The sequence below is a fragment of the Oncorhynchus masou genome, chromosome 6 (genome assembly GCF_036934945.1).
Source record: "Oncorhynchus masou masou isolate Uvic2021 chromosome 6, UVic_Omas_1.1, whole genome shotgun sequence".
NCBI classification, from domain to species: Eukaryota; Metazoa; Chordata; class Actinopteri; order Salmoniformes; family Salmonidae; genus Oncorhynchus; species Oncorhynchus masou.
Window position 1 is genome coordinate 37,974,159 of NC_088217.1, and position 21,554 is coordinate 37,995,712.

The 21,554-nt window shown below is 41.2% G+C and overlaps 1 protein-coding gene across 2 annotated transcripts in view; it reads left to right on the plus strand.

The window, feature by feature from the left end:
* The window catches only part of LOC135542030 (intermediate filament family orphan 2-like), an 82,313-nt gene extending 62,841 nt beyond the window's left edge, over positions 1-19,472 (plus strand). The window contains exons 2-8 of one of the 2 annotated variants that reach the window (XM_064968611.1): positions 1,872-1,932; positions 9,431-9,526; positions 12,137-12,307; positions 12,691-12,839; positions 13,602-13,800; positions 14,090-14,188; positions 14,730-19,472. In XM_064968611.1, the coding sequence (XP_064824683.1) occupies positions 1,872-1,932; positions 9,431-9,526; positions 12,137-12,307; positions 12,691-12,839; positions 13,602-13,800; positions 14,090-14,188; positions 14,730-14,963 (1,009 nt within the window). In that variant the 3' untranslated portion in view covers positions 14,964-19,472. The remainder of the gene's footprint in view (positions 1-1,871; positions 1,933-9,430; positions 9,527-12,136; positions 12,308-12,690; positions 12,840-13,601; positions 13,801-14,089; positions 14,189-14,729) is intronic. The other variant, XM_064968612.1, reaches the window with a different exon arrangement.
* Positions 19,473-21,554: the final 2,082 nt, after the last annotated feature.

Genomic DNA, 21,554 nt, shown 5'->3' on the forward strand with positions numbered 1-21,554 from the left:
TGGTGGAGCAAGGCATGAGAGTTAGCTGGGGGAGGGGGGAAATTACCATTATTTTGTTTGATAGCCCATAAAGTCATTTAGTCACGTTTGCTGTCTGACACTGACTTACCTCATACTGATGAATGACTTTATTGTCTATTCCTTCACTTTCCACTCTGTTTAGGGAATCATGCTGTGCCTCGATATGTCCTCTTTTTCTATCCTTAGACAATGTAGCGGTCAGAGTCTAGTTTGGATATACTGACCAGGCCTGTGCTATAACTGCCTGTTATGTCATGTGAATGTAATAGAGGCTAAAAGTGACTTATAACCCACTGTGGCACTATTTCTATTTCTACTGGCATGCTATGGTAATCAAGAAGATATGACCTGTCAACTGAGATTCCCTGCTAACCATAGGCTATGAGTAACGGTTGTGACTCTGAGAGAGTCAGGCAGTTCACTCTCACATTTATCATGGTCTCTTCTGACTATTCCTGTAAGGAGTTGGTTTATACAAACAATAACTCTGAACATTTTCTTGAGTAACCATATTCATATTTCTCACTAGTTAAATATTTAAAAATTGTTAATACATTAATCTCTTTAGAGTTCATATATACTGACATTAATTTTCAAGTTCTTGCCCAAGCTTTAGCAACAATAGATACAACACATGTTCAGTTATTCCCCTTCTGTGACTAGGATGGAAGGAATGTTTCTTCCCCTTCTGTGACTAGGATGGAAGGACTGTTTCTTCCCCTTCTGTGACTAGGATGGAAGGACTGTTTCTTCCCCTTCTGTGACTAGGATGGAAGGACTGTTTCTTCCCCTTCTGTGACTAGGATGGAAGGACTGTTTCTTCCCCTTCTGTGAATAGGATGGAAGGAATGATTCTTCCCCTTCTGTGACTAGGATGGAAGGACTGTTTCTTCCCCTTCTGTGACAAGGATGGAAGAATGATTCTTCCTCTTCTGTGACTAGGATGGAAGGACTGTTTCTTCCCCTTCTGTGACTAGGATGGAAGGAATGATTCTTCCCCTTCTGTGACTAGGATGGAAGGACTGTTTCTTCCCCTTCTGTGACAAGGATGGAAGAATGATTCTTCCCCTTCTGTGACAAGGATGGAAGAATGATTCTTCCTCTTCTGTGACTAGGATGGAAGGACTGTTTCTTCCCCTTCTGTGACTAGGATGGAAGGACTGTTTCTTCCCCTTCTGTGACTAGGATGGAAGAATGATTCTTCCTCTTCTGTGACTAGGATGGAAGGAATGTTTTTTCCATTGATGTTAGCCACTGAATTCCATGTAATGATGAGACCCTGGTAGATAGTTGCCTGTTTAAGCAGCTAAGACATGATATCAATTGAGACATGCTGTCAACTTCATGGAATCTCTTTTGTAAACATAAAACAGAGGTCCAATCTGGAGGAACCTCAAGCAATTTGTAGTGAAGACTTAGTGATCCTTTGTTTTTCTAGGTGATATAGACGCAGTATATTGTATGGAACCTCCTGTCCTTTGTTGTATTCAAAGACCCAGTGGGAAGTGTATAGGGCAGTAGTGGGAGACAGAGTTCAGGTTACAGTCAAGGTAAAGGTTAAGGCTGGGACCGGGAGACTCTGACCATATAGTGTCTTCACTAACTGTGACATTCTGTTCACACTGATATACCACAAAGGGCTATATGGCATATTAAACGATACTAAGGCTAGTTGAGAGCTCCATGAGGCATGGTTATTCCTAACAGTTTTAGAAGCATTAGGCCAGAACCTTGACACTGTTTGACGTCTGTGTTTGAACATTAGTCTTGGAGATTAGGCTATTTTCTATTTCAAATGTAAGTATAATGTAAGTGCAGGTAACTGACCCTCCATGTGTTCTGTGTTGTAGATGGGAAGAGGAGCTGAACAGACGAGAGCAGCTCGAGTCCTTGGTGGAATCCATGCAGGAGGTGAGTGGACATAAACCAGCAATTCACCTTCAACATAAAATAAATGTACCTTCACCATAACATCATTTCACCTTCATCTCAAGATCCAATTGTACTTTATTCACTACCGTATAATGCCTTTCAGATGGTTATTGTCATAAAGACAAAGAAAATGGAAGTCCCACAGCTGCTGAAAAAAGATACATCCTTTGAATCAGGGCAATTCCACCGTAATGGAATTGCGCTGAAACTCACTTGTGCTGAGATGTTTCACTTAAAATGCACGCCAAACAAAAACCATTGATTTCAAAGTTTAACAAACCATACAACTCTATACAAAATTACAACCTTTAACAATTTACATTGTATATTTTACAAAAACACATTTACTCAAAGAACTGTGCAGATGTAACGTTTGGTAATCGAATAAGATTCAACAATGTCTGCAGAAAGAATGGTGTGTCAGCTATGACATGACACATTGCCTTTGAAAAAATCTATTTTGGTTATTGAACTACAGTAAGTTAAGTGGATTTACACCCGGTAATAGAATTGCGGTAACAGAATTTCATCATGTGTCCCTGATCTGTACTACACAGAAATAGATAATTATGGAAAAACATGTCATCCTCTTCATGGTGATGTACCCTAAATAGGTACACTAAGATAAAAACATGCAATATCGTCCTTTGCATATTTGGGTATTATTCTACACACTGGCAATTATTTTAATGAGCTCTGGACCGGACCAAATCTGAACCAATCATGGTGTATGTTTCACAAGTTTGGACATCAAATTACAGCAAGCACAGTAGAGCTCATGGGCCTCATTTGTCAATTGTTTATGGACACAAAACAATACTCTAACGCTTGCGTGCTTTAGTTTTCCCGCAAAGGTTGGTATTTATCCATTTTGAACTTGAAGGGAAAGTTCACATATCTCCACTCAGATCTCAAACCATGCGTGTGCACAACTTCTACAAGGTTGAGCAACTCTATTGCAAGCAAATAGACATATTGTTTGTTTGGGGGAAATGGGAGGTGTTTGATGCACAGGAATTACAATAGTGGTAAGTTAATAAAAACATTCAAATGGAGGCCTAATAATAAAACACATGCATTTGCTGATGGTAAGGAGATTGCATAGCAGCATGTCGTCTAATACAGTATATTTATTTTGTTTTTATTATATAGGCCACAATCATAATCATATTGCAGGACATGTCTCTCCTTTGCTGACATAATTGGTTTAAATGATTCTGTCTACACAACAAATGTTAATTCGCTCATTCAATAGTGAAGCATGCTCTGAAGTAAATAGACCGGTAGCCTTGACAGTAGCCTACAGTATGTGACAGTATGGGTACGCTCCAGTGTGAAAATCATAGCCTGGCTGTCACGTTCTGACCTTAGTTCCTTTATTATGTCTTTGTGTTAGTTTGGTCAGGGCTTGAGTTGGGGTGGGTAGTCTATGTTCTTTTTTCTATGTAGTAGTTATGTGTTTGGCCTAGTATGGTTCTCAATCAGAGGCAGGTGTCGTTCGTTGTCTCTGAGTGAGAATCATACTTAGGTAGTCTGTTTTCCCCATTTTAGTGGTGGGTGATTGTTTTCTGTCTCTGTGTCTTCACCAGACAGAACTGTTTCAGTTTAGTTTGTTTTCCTTGTTCAGTGTTAATAAATCTCAACATGGACATGTACCACGCTGCATATTGGTCCGATCCTTCATACTCCTCGTCAGAGGAAGACGAATACCGTTACATTAGCTTATCTAATTTGAGCCTACACTAAGGCAGGAGATAGAAACACAATCATGCCTTGATAAACAAAATATTGAACAACAATTAGTATTTTACATAGAAGTGTGGGCTGCAGCATTTACTTTAAAATTGTTAGAGAGGACAATCAATCTTGCAGAATGCATGGGATTTTCAACATATTAATGTTTCTTGTGAAAGAATAAGGGATGCAGTCAGTCTCTCCTCAACACTCAGCCAAGAGAGACTGGCATGCATAGTATTTATATCATCCCTCTGATTGCAATGAAGAGCAAGACGTGCTGCTCTGTTTTGGGCCAGCTGCAGCTTAACTAGGTCTTTCCTTGCAGCACTGGACCACACGACTGGACAATAATCAAGATTAGACAACTATAGCCTGCAGAATTTGCTTTTTGGAGTGTGGTGTCAAAAAAGCAGAGCATCTCTTTATTGCGGACAGACCTTCCCCATCTTTACAACCATTGAATCGATATGTTTTGACCTTGACAGTTTACAATGTCAGGTAACGCTAAATAATTTAGTCTCCTCAACTTGTTCAACAGCCACACCATACATTACCAGATTCAGATGAGGTCTAGAACTTAGGGAAAGATTTATACCAAATACAATGTTCATAGTTTTAGAGATGTTCAGGACCAGTTTATTACCTGCCACCCATTCTAAAACAGACTGTGACTCTTTGTTAACTGTTTCAGTGACTTCATTAGCTGTGTTTGCTGATGTGTATACAGTATGGTTGAAACATCAGCATACATAGACACATGCTTTGTTAATGCCAGTAACAGGTCATTGGTAAAAATAGAAAAGAGTAGAGGGCCTAGAGAGCTGCCCTGTGGCACACCACACATTACATGTTTGACATTGGAGAAGCTTCCATTATAGAAAACCCTATGAGTTATATTAAATACACAGCTATATGGCAGAGTTGAAAAGCCATAACACATACACTACCGGTCAAAAGTTTTAGAACACCTACTCATTCAAGGATTTTTCTTAATTTTTTTACTTTCTACATTGTAGAATCATAGCGAAGATATTAAAACTATGAAATAACACATATGGAATCATGTAGTAACCAAACATTGGGGCGGCAGGGTAGCCTAGTGGTTAGAGTGTTGAACTAGTAACCAAAAGGTTGCAAGTTCAAATCCCCAAGCTGACAAGGTACAAATCTGTCATTCTGCCCCTGAACAGGCAGCTAACCCACTGTTCCTAGGCCATCATTGAAAATAAGAATTTGTTCTTAACTGACTTGCCTAGTTAAGTAAAGTAAAATAAATAAATAAAAACAAATGTTAAACATATCAAAATATATTTGATATTCTTCAAAGTAGCCACCCTTTTCCTTGATGACAGCTTTGCACACACTTGACATTCTCTCAACCAGCTTCATGAGGTCGCTCCTGGAATGCATTTCAATTAACAGGTGTGCCTTCTTAAAGGTTAATTTGTGGAATTTCTTTCCTTCTTAATAATGCATTTAGGCCAATCAGTTGTGTTGTGACAAAGTATTGGGTGTATAAAGAAGATAGCCCTATTTGGTAAAATACCAAGTCCATATTATGGCAAGAACAGCTCAAATAAGCAAAGAGAAACAACAGTCTATTATTACTTTAAGACATGAAGGTCAGTCAATATGGAAAATATCAAGAACATTGAAAGATTCTTCATGTGCAGATGCATAAACCATCAAGTGCTAAGATGAAACTGACTCTCATGAGGACCGCCACAGGAAAGGAAGACCCAGAGTTACCTCTGCTGCAGAGGATGAGTTCATTAGAGTTACCAGCCTCGGAAATTGCAGCACAAATAAATGCTTCACAGAGTTCATGTAACATACTCTGAAGGATACGTAGCCAACAAGTGCTCAAGACTGTTGGAAAAGCGTTCCAGGTAAAGCTGGTTGAGAGAATGCCAAGAGTGTGCAAAGCTGTCATCAAGGCAAAGGGTGGCTTATTTGAAGAATCTCAAATATGACATATTTTTCATATGTTAACACTTTTTTGGTTACTACATGATTCCATATGTTATTTCGTAGTTTTGATATCTTCACTATTATTCTACAATGTAGAAAATAGTAAATAATAAAGAAAAACCCTTGAATGTGTTCTAAAACTTTTGACCGGTAGTGTACGTTTGTCAACAACAGGTTACGGTAAATAATATCAACGACTGCACAATCATTTTTCCACCTCTCCCACACTAACTTCACAAAATTCTAAAACTTGCTGTGCTTTTCTTTCATTATTTGTTTCTTTATGCATGAATAGAATGGCTCACTGTTTGCCCACTTTGCCAATGAAGTAATCATTCAAATAATTGGCAACATCAAATGGTTTTGTGATGAATAAGCCATCTGATTTGATGAAATATGGAGTTAAATTTGTCTTTCTACCCATAATTCAATATAATATTTTTTTCTATCATTCTTTCTATCATTGATCTTGGCTTCATAAAACAGTTTCTCCTTCTTTTATGTTGAGTATAGTCACTCACTTTGCAGTAAGTCAGCCAGTCAGATATGCAGCCAGACTTATTAGCCACTCCTTTGCCCCATCTCTTTCAACCATACAGTTTTTCAATTCCTCATCAATCCATAGAGCCTTAACAGTTATAACAGTCAGTTTCTTAACAGGCAACAAGCAATTTAATAATTACATGATCTGGATGCTCCTCATTAATCACATCAGACCAACAAATATTTTTAACATCATCCACAGAAGAGTCACAGCAAAATCTTTTGTATGATACACCATTTTAGGCCCAGCTGTTGGAACTTTGACTTTCCTGGATATAGCCACTATATTGTGATCACTGCATCCAATGGGTACGGATACAGGTTTAGAATAAAGTTCTACAGTATTAGTAAAAATGTGATCGATACATGTGGATGATCTTGTTCCTGTAGTGTTTGTAAACACCCTGGTAGGTTGGTTAATCAACTGATCCAGATTACAGGCACTGGTTACAGTGAGAAGCTTCCTCTTGAGTAGACAGCTTGATGAAAACCAGCCAATATTCAGGTCCCCAAGAAAGTAGACCTCTCTGTTTACATCACATACACTATCAAGTATTTCACACATATTATTTGGATACTGACTGTTCTCATTTGGTGGCCTATAACAACACCCCAAAAGAAAAGGCTTTAAATGTGCCAAGTGAACCTGCAACAACCACACTTCAATAACACTCCAGGTCTCGTGGAGATTCTAAACTTTCGTCCACAAGCATGTTGTTCCGCCTTGATTGTCCCTCCAGAAAGTCTGATTTATCCGTCGTTGTTATCATGGATTCACACACAGAAATGATGTCCTCTCTCAATGACTTACAGATTGCTGTCATCTTGCAGTTCTCCTGTTTCAACTCATCGAGCTGACCCTGGGAGAACCATTATTTTATTAGTTGAATTCAACTAATAGTTGAATTCACCAGTATTTGGACAAAGCACTTGAAGCTATTTTCTTATTGTTGTAGCAACTGCTTGTAGAACTAGTTTTGTTCATTTAAAAGATCCTTCACGTGTGATAGAGAGACATCACTGGCACTGTCCTCAACGGTACTTTGGTCTCCGCCAGTTTTGGTCTTTGTCATGGCAGCTAGCGACGTAGTTTATGCTGTTATTCCTCACAGTTCCAGACAGGGCAGGTCACGGGGAAGATTGAAAACAACAAACAGCAGGGATCTAGACAGCCAGAAACCTGGGACAATCCGCAGTCCCAGCCACAATGGCTAACTGCGTCACAGGCTGCCTTCATACCTTCAAGAAAACCCAGCTAGCTTGATAATGCCAAAAGGCTCCTCAGATCTATCCTTGTTCGACAGGATCATTGGACAGAGACCAGCAGTCCCAACAACTGATGCCAACTGCGTCACGGGATCCAAACAAAAAGTTAGCTAGCTACTTCCCATACACTTTCAAAACAACAAACTTCTCAAAACAACAAATCTGAGCTCTTCCTCCTTCCACGTTCAAAAGGAAGTGACGTATTACAACCTGACAAGGTTGGGGTGGTGTATCAATTCATCAGTAGAGTTCAGTATAGTACAGTAGAGTGCAGTATATTACAGCAGAGTACAGTAGGATATAGTACAGTACAGTAAAGTAGAGTAGACTATAGTTCAGAACAGTACAGTAAAGTTCAGTACAGTAGAGTTCAGTAAAGTACAATACAGTTGTCACGCCCTGGTCTATATTTATTATGTTATCTTCATTTATTGAGTCAGGCCAGGGTGTGACATGGATTTATTTGCAGTGTGTTTCGTCTTGGGGTTGTGTGGGGTGTATAGATTAGTCCATGGCTGCCTGAGGCGGTTCTCAATCAGAGTCAGGTGATTATCGTTGTCTCTGATTGGGAACCATATTTAGGTAGCCTGGGTTTCACTGTGTGTTTGTGGGTGATTGTTCCTGTCTCTGTGTTTGTTGCACCAGTCAGGGCTGTTTCGGTTTTCGACGTTTGTTGTTTTGTATTGTTTGTGTTTCGTCATAATTAAAGATGTATCGAACGAACCAGGTTGCATTTTGGTCCGATCCTTATTCCACCTCTTCGTCAGAGAAGGAGGTAGAAGAAAGCCGTTACAACAGTAGAGTACAGTAAAGTACAGTATAGTTGAGTATAGAGTGGCCAGACAGAAACCACTCCTCAGTAAAAGACACATGACAGCCTGCCTTTTGGAGTTTTGCCAAAAGGCAAAGATTCTCTGGTCTGATGAAACCAAGATTGAACTCTTTGACCTGAATGCCAAGCGTCACGTCTGGAGGAAACCTGGCACCAACCCTACAGTAAAGCATGGTGGTGGCAAAATCTAATCCATTTTAGAATAACGTTGTAATGTAACAAAATGTGGAAAAAGTCAAGGGGTCTGAATACTTTCCGAGTGCACCATATTTCTAATAAGGGGTCTTTGCTTATTCAACATTTTTAGGATGGAAAATTTGTGCCCGAGATCAGGTAGTAGGGCTGGGAATGTCTAGGGACCTCACGATACGATATTATGTGATTCTTATGATTTTCACTATTCTATATGTATTGCGATTTGATACTGTGATGCTGTCTAAATTAATATCTTGATATGTAACTGTATAGATTTTTTCCCCCCATCATTATCTGGTAGATGTATGTCAGAAAACCTACATAGACCCTGGTGACCTGGATGGGCCCCATAGCAAACCTGGAAATCCGTGTCTCACCACTATGCCCCGTGCCTCATCGTTACACCAGTTTGCAGTATCATGGCCCAAGGCAGGCACCATGCTTCCTATGCAACACCAAAAGTCTCAGCAGGTGCTCATACAGTAGCAATCCCCCTCTCTCTGCACCACTGTCAACAGACAAATCGATCAATGGCAGCGTATGTGTTTGTGTTGGATTATGGGTCAGCAGAATTCCCTGGGGTGCTCTAACCTCTCTGAGGTGACACAGGTAGATATTGTTTAGCATGAAAGTGAAACAGGCGGTCTGCATTATAATAGTCATATCACAAATAATATCAGTTGATTATGTAGTGCGATTTACTCTGTATGTGGTCCCCCTGGGCATCTACTGTAATGTCCATAATCCATCTTTACTAGTTCCCACTGCATACTAGTACAAATATAGATTGGGGCCATATTCAATAACATGCTTTCTCTAATATGGTAAGTAAGAAAGTGTGTTGCTATTTTGCTGCATGTCTTTGAGTGTATGTGGTTGGGGCATGTGTTTGAATTGTGCATATCTGTGCATGTGTGTGTGGTGTGTGTTCAGAGTGCCCAGGAGTCAGAGAAGATCCAGGATGAACTGAATGAGAAGGTGGAGAGGCTGAAGGCTGAGCTGGTGGTCTTTAAGAGCCTTATGAGCGATGTGAGTATAGTATATACACCCTCACACTCCACAGCACACTCACTCTTTCCATGACATAGACTGACCAGGTGAATCTAGGTGAAAGCTTGATCCCTTCTTGATGTTACTTAAAATCCACTTCAATCAGTGTAGATGTAGAGAATAATAATGGCACTGAAGGAGATGGCTGCCGTTTTACGATGCCGTAACCAATTGTGCTATTGTGTATGTTTTTTCGCGTTATTTGATACTTATTTTGCACATAATGTTTCTACCACCGTGTTTTACGACCGGAAAAGAGCTTCTTGATATCAGGCCAGTGATTACTCACCCCGTACTGGAGGAATTCTTCTTCTTCAACGAGTCGGACGGGAAGGATTTACTCCAGACACCCGACAAGGCCCTCATCCTCGTCACTCGCAGGAGGAAAAGACAGAGACATTGTGGATCCATGAGGGTAATCTACCTTTAGCATCGGTCCAATTAGCCAACTTACAATCAATCGGTAAAAAAATAGACAAACTACGAGCACGTTATGTTTCACCGAGTCGTAGCTGAACGATGACATGATTAACATACAGCGGGCGGGTTTTAAGCTTTTTCGGCAGGATAGAACAGCAGCCTCTGGTAAAACAAGGGGTGGCGGCCTATGCATATTTGTAAACAACAGCTGGTGCACGAAATCTAAGGAAGGCTCAAGGTTTTGCTCACCTGAGGTAGAGTATCTCATGATAAGCTGTAGACCACACTATCAACCTAGAGTTTTTATCTGTATTTTTTGTAGCTGTCAACATACCACCACAGACCGATGCTGGCACTAAAACCGCACTCAAAGAGCTGTACAGTATACGGCCATAAGCAAACAGGAAAATGCTCATCCAGAGGCTGCGCTCCTAGTGGCCGAGGATTTTAATGCAGGTAAACTAAAATCAGTTTTACCTCATTTCTATCAGCATGTTAAATGTGCAACCAGAGGGAAAAAACTCTAGACCACCTTTACTCCACACACAGAGACTCGTACAAAGCTCTCCCTCGCCCCCATTTGGAAATCTGACCATAATTCTATCCTCCAGATTCCTGCTTACAAGCAAAATCTAAAGCAGGAAGCAGCAGTGACTCGGTCAATAAGAAAGTGGTCAGATGAAGCAGATGCTAAACTACAGGACTGTTTTGCTAGCACAGACCGGAATATGTTCCAGGATTCTTCCGATGGCATTGAGGAGTACACCACATCAATCACTGGCTTCATCAATAAGTGCATCGATGACTTCGTCCCCACATATCCCAACCAGAAGCCATGGATTACAGGCAACATTCGCACTGAGCTAAAGGGTAGAGCTGCCGCTTTCAAGGAGCGGGACTCTAACCCGAAAGCTTATAATAAATCCTTCTATGCACTCTGACAAACCATCAAACAGGCAAAGCGTCAATACAGGACTAAGATTGAACCATTCTTCACCGGCTCCGACGCTCGTCGGATGTGGCAGGGCTTGCAAACTATTACAGACTACAAAGGGAAGCACAGCCACAAGCTGCCCAGTGACACAAACCTACCAGACAAGCTAAATTACTTCTATGCTCGCTTCGAGGCAAGTAACACTGAAACATGCATGAGAGCACCAGCTGTTCCGGATGACTGTGTGATCACACTCTCCGTAGTCGATGTGAGTAAGACCTTTAAACAGGTCTACATTCAGCAGTGATTAAATTCATTTTGGAGTTTCCTTTGGACCTTCACAGAAATGTTGCATGATGTGATATTGACCCAGACTGACTGGATGTGGGTTTCTGCCGGGTCTGCAATTTAACAAGTGTATTCAATTGACTTTAATACTGCTGCTTATGCTGGGCTGGCTCTAGCCTTTTGGGGGCCCTAAGTGAGATTTGGTTGGGGGGCACACATTTCTCCAGATTTTGCCATGGGACGAAGAGACAAAGATACATCATAAGCAATTTTATAACAAATGTCATGCAATTCTACAAATTTTGCCACAGGATAAAGTTTTGCAGTTTTATAACACATTTCATACAGTTCTACTCATTTTGCTGTGGGGCAGAGAAAATTTTCAGCAGTTTTAAAGCTAATTTCCTGCAATTCTACACATTTTGCCATGACTTATGCCATGTTAATGATATCTGAGTGAGAGTTACTAACAAAATCAATTGGGGCCTCCAGGAGGTCAGGACCCCTGGGCATGTGCCCTATGTGCCCTGTCAGTATTCGGCCATGATTACTACAAGTTTAGATAATGGTTAGACTAATTTACCAATCTAAAAATTGTTCGCTGACATGGCTAATATAGTGACTCTTCAGTGACTGACAAAACAAGAGATAAACTACTGATGCACAACCAAAATTCAAACTTGCACCGTGTGTATTCTACTATTCTAACTCGACGAAGGGCGCTAAGCGACTGCTTACGTTGCTTATGGTTGGAGCCGGCCCTGCGCATATTGCCAATCACAGATAGCCAGTCATGGATGAACTCAGCATGTGACTTATGTTATTCTTATCTGTCAGATAGCTTTAAAAAGCGTTTAGAGATTTGTTGAGTATAGTAAGGAGAGGTTTTGGTGGGGTGATTCTCTGCTTCACAGCCAGCAACACCGACCCCTCTCCTTCCTCTCCAGAAAATGTCCGACATGGACACTAAGATCCAGGAGAAAGCCACGCTGGTGGACATGGACATCTGCCGGCGCATTGACATCACCACCAAACTGTGTGATGTGGCTCAGCAGTGCAACTCAGAGGACATGTCAAAGATGTTCAACGTGAGCCCGGCCAGGTCGCTCCCAGAGAGGGTGTGTATCTATCTGTATGTTAGGCCTCAGTCTGGAACAGCTAACTACCGGTATACTGCTGCTACACTCTCTTCTACATAGGCAGAAACACACCACTAACACAATACTCATTGACCCCTCCTCCATACACACACAAACATAGTCATTGCTCAGCAGTGAACTGCTGATGCTGTGACTCTCTGCACTGCACACAAGGTTATCACATTGTGCAGACAGTGCTGGCTAAAGCCCAACTATGACTCCAGACAGAAACAGACCAGAGGCTTTTTCGGTGGTGCATTGTACTGTTTAAATTACTAATGTCGGATTAGACAAACTGCCTCAAATTCTGCATTGATGCCGCCAGTAAGTAATCTGCGTGTGTGTGCGCGTGTGTGTTCCAGGGTGCCATGGCGTGCTGCAGGAAGAAGGAGTGCAAGCCTGTGTCTGACGAGGACAGCTCTGAGATGGATGCAGACCCCAGCACAAGTACCTCAGAGGAGGAGGTCCCGCTCAACGTTACTGACGAAATGAAACGCATGCTCAACCAGCTGTGAGTCAGCGCGCACACACACACACACACACACACACACACACACACACACACACACACACACACACACACACACACACACACACACACACACACACACACACACACACACACACACAGCATTGTGTTGTACTTTGCTCCCATCTAGTGTTAATTCAGAGTCCTGCATTAATTATTTTTTCAGTAGTTATTTTCATGTGCTACAATTAGGGCCACCAAATGATAGATTTTATTTATTTAACTAGGCAAGTCAGTTAAGAACAAATTCTTATTTTCAATGATGGCCTAGGAACAGTGGGTTAACTGCCTGTTCAGGGGCAGAACAACAGATTTTGTACCTTGTCAGCTCGGGAATTTGAACTTGCAACCTTTCGGTTACTAGTCCAATGCTCTAACCACTAGGCTACACTGAGAACATTATATCAAATAATATGTATTCATTGTGTATATGAATTTCTCAGTGTAATATTGGATATTGGTTATAAGTCTAATTTGTATTATACTAAATCTGTCACTGTCTCAAGCATGTCGTCTATATTCCTGCATGCCTTCTCTAGGTATCTTTCTTCCTCCTCTGTGTTTGGACCTCTTGTAAGGTGGAGCCTGTTGTGTTTGTCTTCTCTTCCTTCCTCTCTCTCTCGCTCTTCCTTCCTCTCTCTCTCGATCTTCCTTCCTCTCTCTCGCTCTTCCTTCCTCTCTCTCTCACTCTTCCTTCCTCTCTCTCTCGCTCTTCCTTCCTCTCGCTGTCTCTGTCCCCCATAGAAATTGTTCAGATGATAATTTTGTTGCCAGGAGGGAGACGTTTGACATTGATGATGACTGTGACAGCCTGACGTGGGAAGAGAATGACGAGACCCTGTTGCTATGGGAGGACTTCAACAACTACAACATACAACCCGGTGCCATCACCGCGGCAAACTGCACAGTTACCAGCGCAGCCAACAGCAACACAGAGGAGCCTGTGAGTCGGAATAGACATCACAGACAGTAAATGTCAAGGATACATATGTACAGGATAATGCATAAACAATTACCACTACCTACTGATAAACTAATGGACAAGGGTACAAGAGGGCATTGAGAGGTTGTTTACCTCCCAAACTTCCCATCCATTCATATTCAGCAAAGTGAAATGTTTGAGGTAAAATAACTTATTTTCATTTTGAAATCCTGCCCATTGTTCTGCTCTCAGTTGAGAAATGCAACATCCTAACAGAATGTATTAGCTAATCTTCTTTGCTTCCTCGCAGGTCTCTCAGGATGGAAGCCTGGGCAGCCTCATAGATGAGACAGAATCACTATTCAAGACCAGAGAGCAGGAGTACCAGGAGACCATTGGCGCAATTGAGGTGAACAGGCAGTGTCTGTGGGTGTGTGCATGCGTGCCTGCCTGCCTGCCTACGAGCCTGTGTGTGTATATGTGTGTATGAGAGAGACAATGTGACAGAAAGAGAGGTAGTGGCCTACAGTAACAAAAACATAGGGCGATTGAAATCCCCTGAGATTTATCTACCTCTTAGAGATTGTCCCTGGGAATGTTTTCCTCTCAATGTATCTAATATAAACACCTGTCAAGTGAAAGTACAGAGGAGGGTGACTGCCTTTAATTTGTTGGGTGTTTTGTCCCTCTCTCTGTTTGGTTTTGATTTGTGACTCGGTTGATGATTCGGCCAGAGTGATTCAGTTCCTGGCAGGGCTGGCACCTGTCCCTGATCAACGTCACTGATGTCTCTCTCTCTTCTCTTCCTTACTTTTTTTTCTCTGGCTCCCTTTGATCTCTCCCCTCCTCTTCTCTCTCTGTCCACCTATATCTCTCATCCTCTCCCTCACTCTAACTCTCTCTCTCTCCCTCCCTCCATCTCCCCCTGCCCCTTTCTCTCTCCCTCTCAGATGGAACTAGCCACAGCGAAGAGTGACATGAACAGACACCTGCATGAGTATATGGATATGTGTAGCATGAAGCGTGGTCTGGACGTGCAGATGGAGACGTGCAGGAGGATGATTAAAGGGGGCAGGAACTCTCCCTCTGTCAGTTCGGTGGCTAGCAGCGACTCAGGGAACACTGACGAGATCCAGGACAAACTACTAGACAAGGATGGAGAGGCTGAGGTGCCAATCAGTTGATAGCCTGACTCCACCCCCTTCCTCCCCTGTTCACTGACAGCTGCTCGCAGAGCTCCACTCTGCTTGGGGGCTGACCCCAGTGTTCTGCCCTGCTTGGCATCTTTAGCCAAGGGGTACTGGTGGTCCTGATGGTCCTAATTGTCCTATGGATCTGGCCCACTGTCCCAGGCCCGGAACTGGTGCTTATTGTCTCTGTTCTCACAGGAATGAAGGGGGACGGGGTTCATTTGCTTCACAAGTGTTTTAAGGCAGAGGTGGCACATACAATATATGTGTCTGAGCTGTGCTCTCTTCCACAGTTCTTCACAGGAACATCCAGCAAAACAATCAACATGATCAAACAAGTCATTCTGGCTCACTCTTAGCATAGTCTAAGCAGTTCCACTGTCACCACTGTCATTCTATTGGCCTGAGGCTGAACAGTCTATTTGGTGAACAGGGAACAACATGCACAACATTATTCACCAGTGAAAATATCTATCCTTTTGAGTTTTTTAATAATCACACAAAAAAATCACAGATCAAGAGCAGTCACATTATTTTGTACTTGCATGTTCCCCATAGATTCAGATTGATCATTCACATATACTGTACATGCAAATGTTCAAATGGGGATTGGAATGTTCTCACGAAAGAGTCAAGGCTAAAAAATCAGTTTGACTGGACTCTCCACAGTTACCAGTGTTGACTGGGGAACGGAGCACAGCCCTTTGCTGCTATAATGCATTGTTCACATTCTATGCAATTTAGCTAGCCTTATTTCAGGATAACCTTTGACCTTCATTACCCCTCTTTTCCCTCATGATTTGCCTTTTTAAGCTGGGCAGGTGTTTTCTATCTGTTATTCAGAGTGCTCCTGTGTGTTCTCCAAAGTAGAAGAGCAATGGGAGGTGCAGAATTATCTCATAAAAGGAAAACTCCCTAGTGTCCTTTGTCAAAGGCATACCTTCTCCCCCTATCCATGTTCATTTAGAGGCTGTAAACATTTGAAAGGTTATCCAAAACAATATGGAACAAGGTGCCAGCAAACATGCTGTCTTTGATTTGTATTGCCTTATGCTTATTACTATCATAGTAAGCTTCAGCTAACTTAAATAATTTACCCTTAGATGTATCTAATCTAACTAAGTTATTGATGATTCCTTGGGCTACTCTTTGGTAAGTCCAAAGCAGTGGAAGCTGCTGAGGGGAGGATGGCTCGTGATAATGGCTGGAATGGAGTGAATGGAATGGCATCAATGGAAACCATGTGTTTGATGTATTTGATACTAATCCACCTATTCAGCTCCAGCCATTACCACGAGCCCGTTCTCTCCAATTGAGGTGCCACCAACTTCTTGTGGTCCAAAGAGCTTTTTAAAGTTATTGGTCACCTGTTTGTCCTCTCATAGATAGGGTACTGAAATAATATATTACATAAAACAATCACGTAATCAGGCAATACTATGAACATTGGTTAATGATACATTCCCTAGATTATACACTGAAAAATTAGGTATTTAGGATTTTATTTTGCCAATCTTGGATACTAAACTCAGATGGCCTTTCATAACAACTCCCACCTGTCTGTCCAGCAGGGTGCACTGTTCCTATCATATTCCGTTGTCTAATTGTCATGAGCTCTGGATTGGGTTTATAATTGTTTTTACGTAGATAAGAGGGCTGTTGGCATGTGATCGTATACCCCAGATGCCTTTCTGTTCATATTGCCCTATGTATAATTCATTTTTTGTATTACATCCTGTCTAATGATTTGAATTAAATGAATCAATTAACAAAATTGATCAATGCATGTGGATTGGGAGAGGTTTTCTGGAAGTTATTTTTCAATTTGTTTATGGAGTGTTGTTAGTTTGCAGAATCAAGGAAAAAAGTGCTATTTGTATGATGAGGGTTTTAAGATGGAAAAATAATGACATTTGTCATTGCATTGTTTTATGAAGGAAGAAGGGCTATTGCATTTGGTTGTTTCTTTGAATTATTTTACATTGAACTAGAGGCACATAGTTGTAGTATTGCAATTCCCTATAATTTCTTCAATGAAAATATGCATTATGTTCCTGTAATTTTACATGGGCCCATGAAATTGCGTTGTACAGATTGAATTGTGTGTGTTGAGGCATAAATGAAATATTATCTTCTTGTTGAACAATCGTGGATGGTAAAAATGGTATGGAAACTTAACTATTTCATAATTTCATCTGACACAAAGATTCTGGCCCAGCCAGTCTATTGTATATTATTTCCTAAACCGTGACTCATACACACTATAAAGACAAATAACATTTAGGGGGAGGCCTTATTCCCAGCTAACTATAACAATCATTTGTGTTAGATTTAAAATCAGCCTGACGAGTGCAGCAGTAAGCCATGCTTTTTACCCGTCCGTTGTTGCACCATACAGTATAGGCTGGGAAACACCTTGTATGTTGTACAGTAGACCTATGTGCCTTTAGTTCTCATGTCTCATGATGACTGTAATATTGTTGCATATTTTCAATTGAACAGATTGTAGACACCTTCTTTGCTGAATGTATGGTCAATATTTAGGAGCAGTCTTCTGACTAGACCTACAGTCCCAACCTTACAATCAGAACTGGTGCATATCTCAGGATATGGGTCAGAACACAGAAACCTGATGTGTACATGGCACATTGTTCTTCATTGTCTAAGCAAACACAAATTGTTTTGTGCTTCTACACCTGCATTGCTTGCTGTTTGGGGTTTTAGGCTGGGTTTCTGTACAGCACTTTGAGATATCAGCTGATGTACGAAGGGCTATATAAATAAATTTGATTTGATTTGAAATTGTACATGTATAGTTGAACTACTACATTATGTACCCTTGCAGGACGTAAGTTTGGCTTATTGAGCCTATATGGGAATTTGAAATTGTTGGGTTTAATTGTTTCATAGGTATTTTATATGGTTGGTTTTATAAATGTAGTGCTAGGGTCTAAAGTGTTACATTAGCCATTACTGAAATGTACACTGTATGACCCAAAGTATGTGGACACCTGCTCGTCGATCATCTCATTCCAAAATCATGGGCATTAATATGGAGTTGGTCCCCCATTTGCTGCTATAACAGCCTCCACTCTTCATGGAAAGCTTTCCACTAGATGTTGGAACATTGCTGCGGGGACATGCTTCCCTTCAGTCACAAGAGAATTAGGGAAGTTGGGCATCGATGTTGGGTGATTAGGCCTGACTCGCAGTCAGTGTTCCAATTCATCCCAAAGGTGTTCGATGTGGTTGAGGTCAGGGCTCTGTGCAGGTCAGTCAAGTTCTTCCACACTGAGTTCGACAAACCATTTCTGTATGGACCTTGCTTTGTGCACGGGGGCATTGTCATGCTGAAACAGGAAAGGGCCTTCTCCAAACTGTTGCCACAAAGTTGGAAGCACAGAATCATCAAGAATGTCATTGTATGCTGTAGCATTAAAGATTTCCCTTCACTGGAACTAAGGGGCCAAGCCCAAACCATTGTTCCTCCTCCACCAAACTGTACATTTGTCCCTATGCATTCGGGCAGGTAGCATTCTCTTGGCATCCGCCAAACCCAGATTTGTCCGCAGGACTGCTAGATGGTGAAGTGTGATTCATTACTCCAGAGAACATGTTCCCACCGCTCCAGAGTCCAATAGCGGCGAGCTTTACACCACTCCAGCCAACGCTTGGCATTGCGTATGGTGACCTCAGGCTTGTGTGCGGCTGCTTGGCCATGGAAACCCCGACAAACAGTTCTTATGCCGTTGCTTCCAGAGGCAGTTTGGAACTTGGTAGTGAGTGTTGCATCCAAGGACAGGCAATCTTTACATGCTTCAATACTCGGTAGGCCCGTTCTGTGAGCTTGTGTGACTTTCCACTTCGTGGCTGAGCCATTGTTGCTCCTAGACATTTCCACTTCACAATAGTAGCACTTACAGTTGACGGTGCAGCTCTAGCAGGGCAGATATTTTACGAACTGACTTGTTGGAAAGGTGGCATCCTATGACGGTGCTACATTGAAAGTCACTGAGCTCTTCAGTAAGGCCATTCTACAAATTTGAAGGGGTGTTCACATACTTTTGTATATATTGTGTATCTTCCATTGCTTTGTCACCCTAACGTTCAGAGCTTGTCTGTAATGGGTGGGTTTCCCTGTGTTCTAGAGAGGCAGAGGTAGGTCATCATCCCCAGTCAAGGTGGCCATGGAGGAAAGTACTGTCTTTGATGACCATTATTGACCTCATTGTATTTTCATACACATTACATAATAATGATGCTATTTCAAGCCTGTTGTTTTTAATTTAAATGATTTATTTCCCTGCATCTTTATTTTTTCAATGCATACCTCTGTGCATTGTAAAATATGATGTTATTTGTATGTAAACTATTAGTAAAACATTGCATTGATGGGGATTCGGGGTATACTGTTGTTTGAAAATAATGAATGTACACTGTAATTGGTGTTGGGGGAAAGTTAAATAAAATGGTGGATTGCCTTTAGCTTGAGTCTTTGTTGTCCTCTAGAGATGTATCATGTTTAATTATACATATTACAAAATGTTTGATCAGTATGTAACTGTACCCACCTCTTACAGTCTACTCTACATTATCCTGTACTTAAGTAACAAGTTGAAGATTGATTCATATCGCCTAATAACAATGTCTAAATAATATGATAGACAGATAGATAGAAAGACATACCATGCCTTCAGAAACTATTCACACCCCCTGACATTTTCCACATTTTGTTGTGTTACAGCCTGAATTAAAAACGTATTACATTTAGTTTTTTTGTCACTGGCCTCCACACAATACACCATAATGTCAAAATGGAATCGTGTTTTTCAAAATGTTTACAAATTAATTAAAAATGAAAAGCTGAAATTTCTTGAGTCAACAAATTCAACCCCTTTGTTATGGCAAGCCTAAATAATTTCAGGAGAAGAAAAAAATCAGGCACTGAATATCCCTTTGAGCATGGTGAAGTTATTAATTACATTTTGGACGGTGTATCAATACACCCTGTAACTACAAAAATATAGGTGTCCTTCCTAACTCAGTTGCCGGAGAGGAAGGAAAACGCTCAGGGATTTCACCATGAGGCCAATTAAAACAGTTACAGAGTTGAATGGCTGTGATAGGAGAAAACGGAGGATGGATCAACAACATTGTAGTTACTCCACAATAGTAACTTAATTGACAGAGTGAAAATAAGGAAGTCTGTACAAAATATTCCAAAACATGCATCCTGTTTGCAACAAGGCACTAAAGTAAAACTGCAAAAAAAATGTGGCAAAGCAATTAACTTTTTGTCCTGAATACAAAGTGTTATGCTTGGGGCAAATCCAATACAACAGATTACTGAGTACCACTCACCAAAATGTCAAGCATAGTGGTGGCTGCCTCATGTTATGGGTATACTTGTAATTGTTAAAGGACTGTGGAGTTTTTCAGAAGACACAGAATGGAGCTAAGCACAGGAAAAATCCTAGAGGAAAACCTGGTTCAGTCTGCTTTCCATTAGACACTGGGAGAGGAATTCACCTTTCAGCAGGACACTAACCTAAAACACAAGGCCAAATCTACATTGGAGTCGCTTACCAAGAAGACAGTGAATGTTCCTGAGTGGCTGGGTTACAGTTTTGCCTTTAATCTACTTGAAAATCTATGGCAAGCCCTGAAAATGGTTGTGTAACAATGATCAACTACCAATTTGACAGAGTTTTGAAGAATTTTGAAAAGAATAAGGGCAAAATGTTGCACAATCCATGTGTGGAAAGCTCTTAGAGACCTACCCAGAAAGACTCACATCTGTAAACCCTGCTAAAGGTGCTTCTACAAATTATTTTCTCAGGGGTGTGAATACTTATGTCAGTTGTAAAAGCATCTTTTTAATTTTTTATTTTTTTTACCTTTATTTAACCAGGCAAGTCAGTTAAGAACAAATTCTTATTTTCAATGACGGCCTAGGAACAGTTGGTTAACTGCCTGTTCAGGGGCAGAACGACAGATTTGTACCTTGTCAGCTCGGGGGTTTGAACTTGCAACCTTCCGGTCACTATTGTGTGTAAATGGGTGAGAAAAAATCTATTTAATCCGTTTAGAATTCAGGCTGTAACACAACAAAATGTGGATTAATTCAAGGGGTATGAATATTTTTTTATGGCACTGTAGATATACTGAAAAAAATATATAAACACAATATGGAATAGTTTCAAAGACTTTGCTGAGTTCCAGTTCATATAAGGAAATCAGTCAATTTAAACAAATTAATTAGGCCCTAATCTATGGATTTCACGATTGGGAATACAGATATCCATCTGTCCGACACAGATACCGTTAAAAAAAAGGTAGGGGCGTGGATAAGACAACCAGCCCGTAGCTGGTTTGCCTCATGCAGCGCGACGCAGCTCCTTTGCATATAGTTGTCCCACTCCTCTTCAATGGTTGTGCGAAATTGCTGGATATTGGTGGGAACTGGAACACGCTGTTGTACACGTCAATCCAGAGCATCCCAAGCAGGCTCAACGGGTGACATGTCTGGGCAGGTCATGGAAGAACTGGGACATTTTCAGCTTCCAGGAATTGTCTACAGATCCT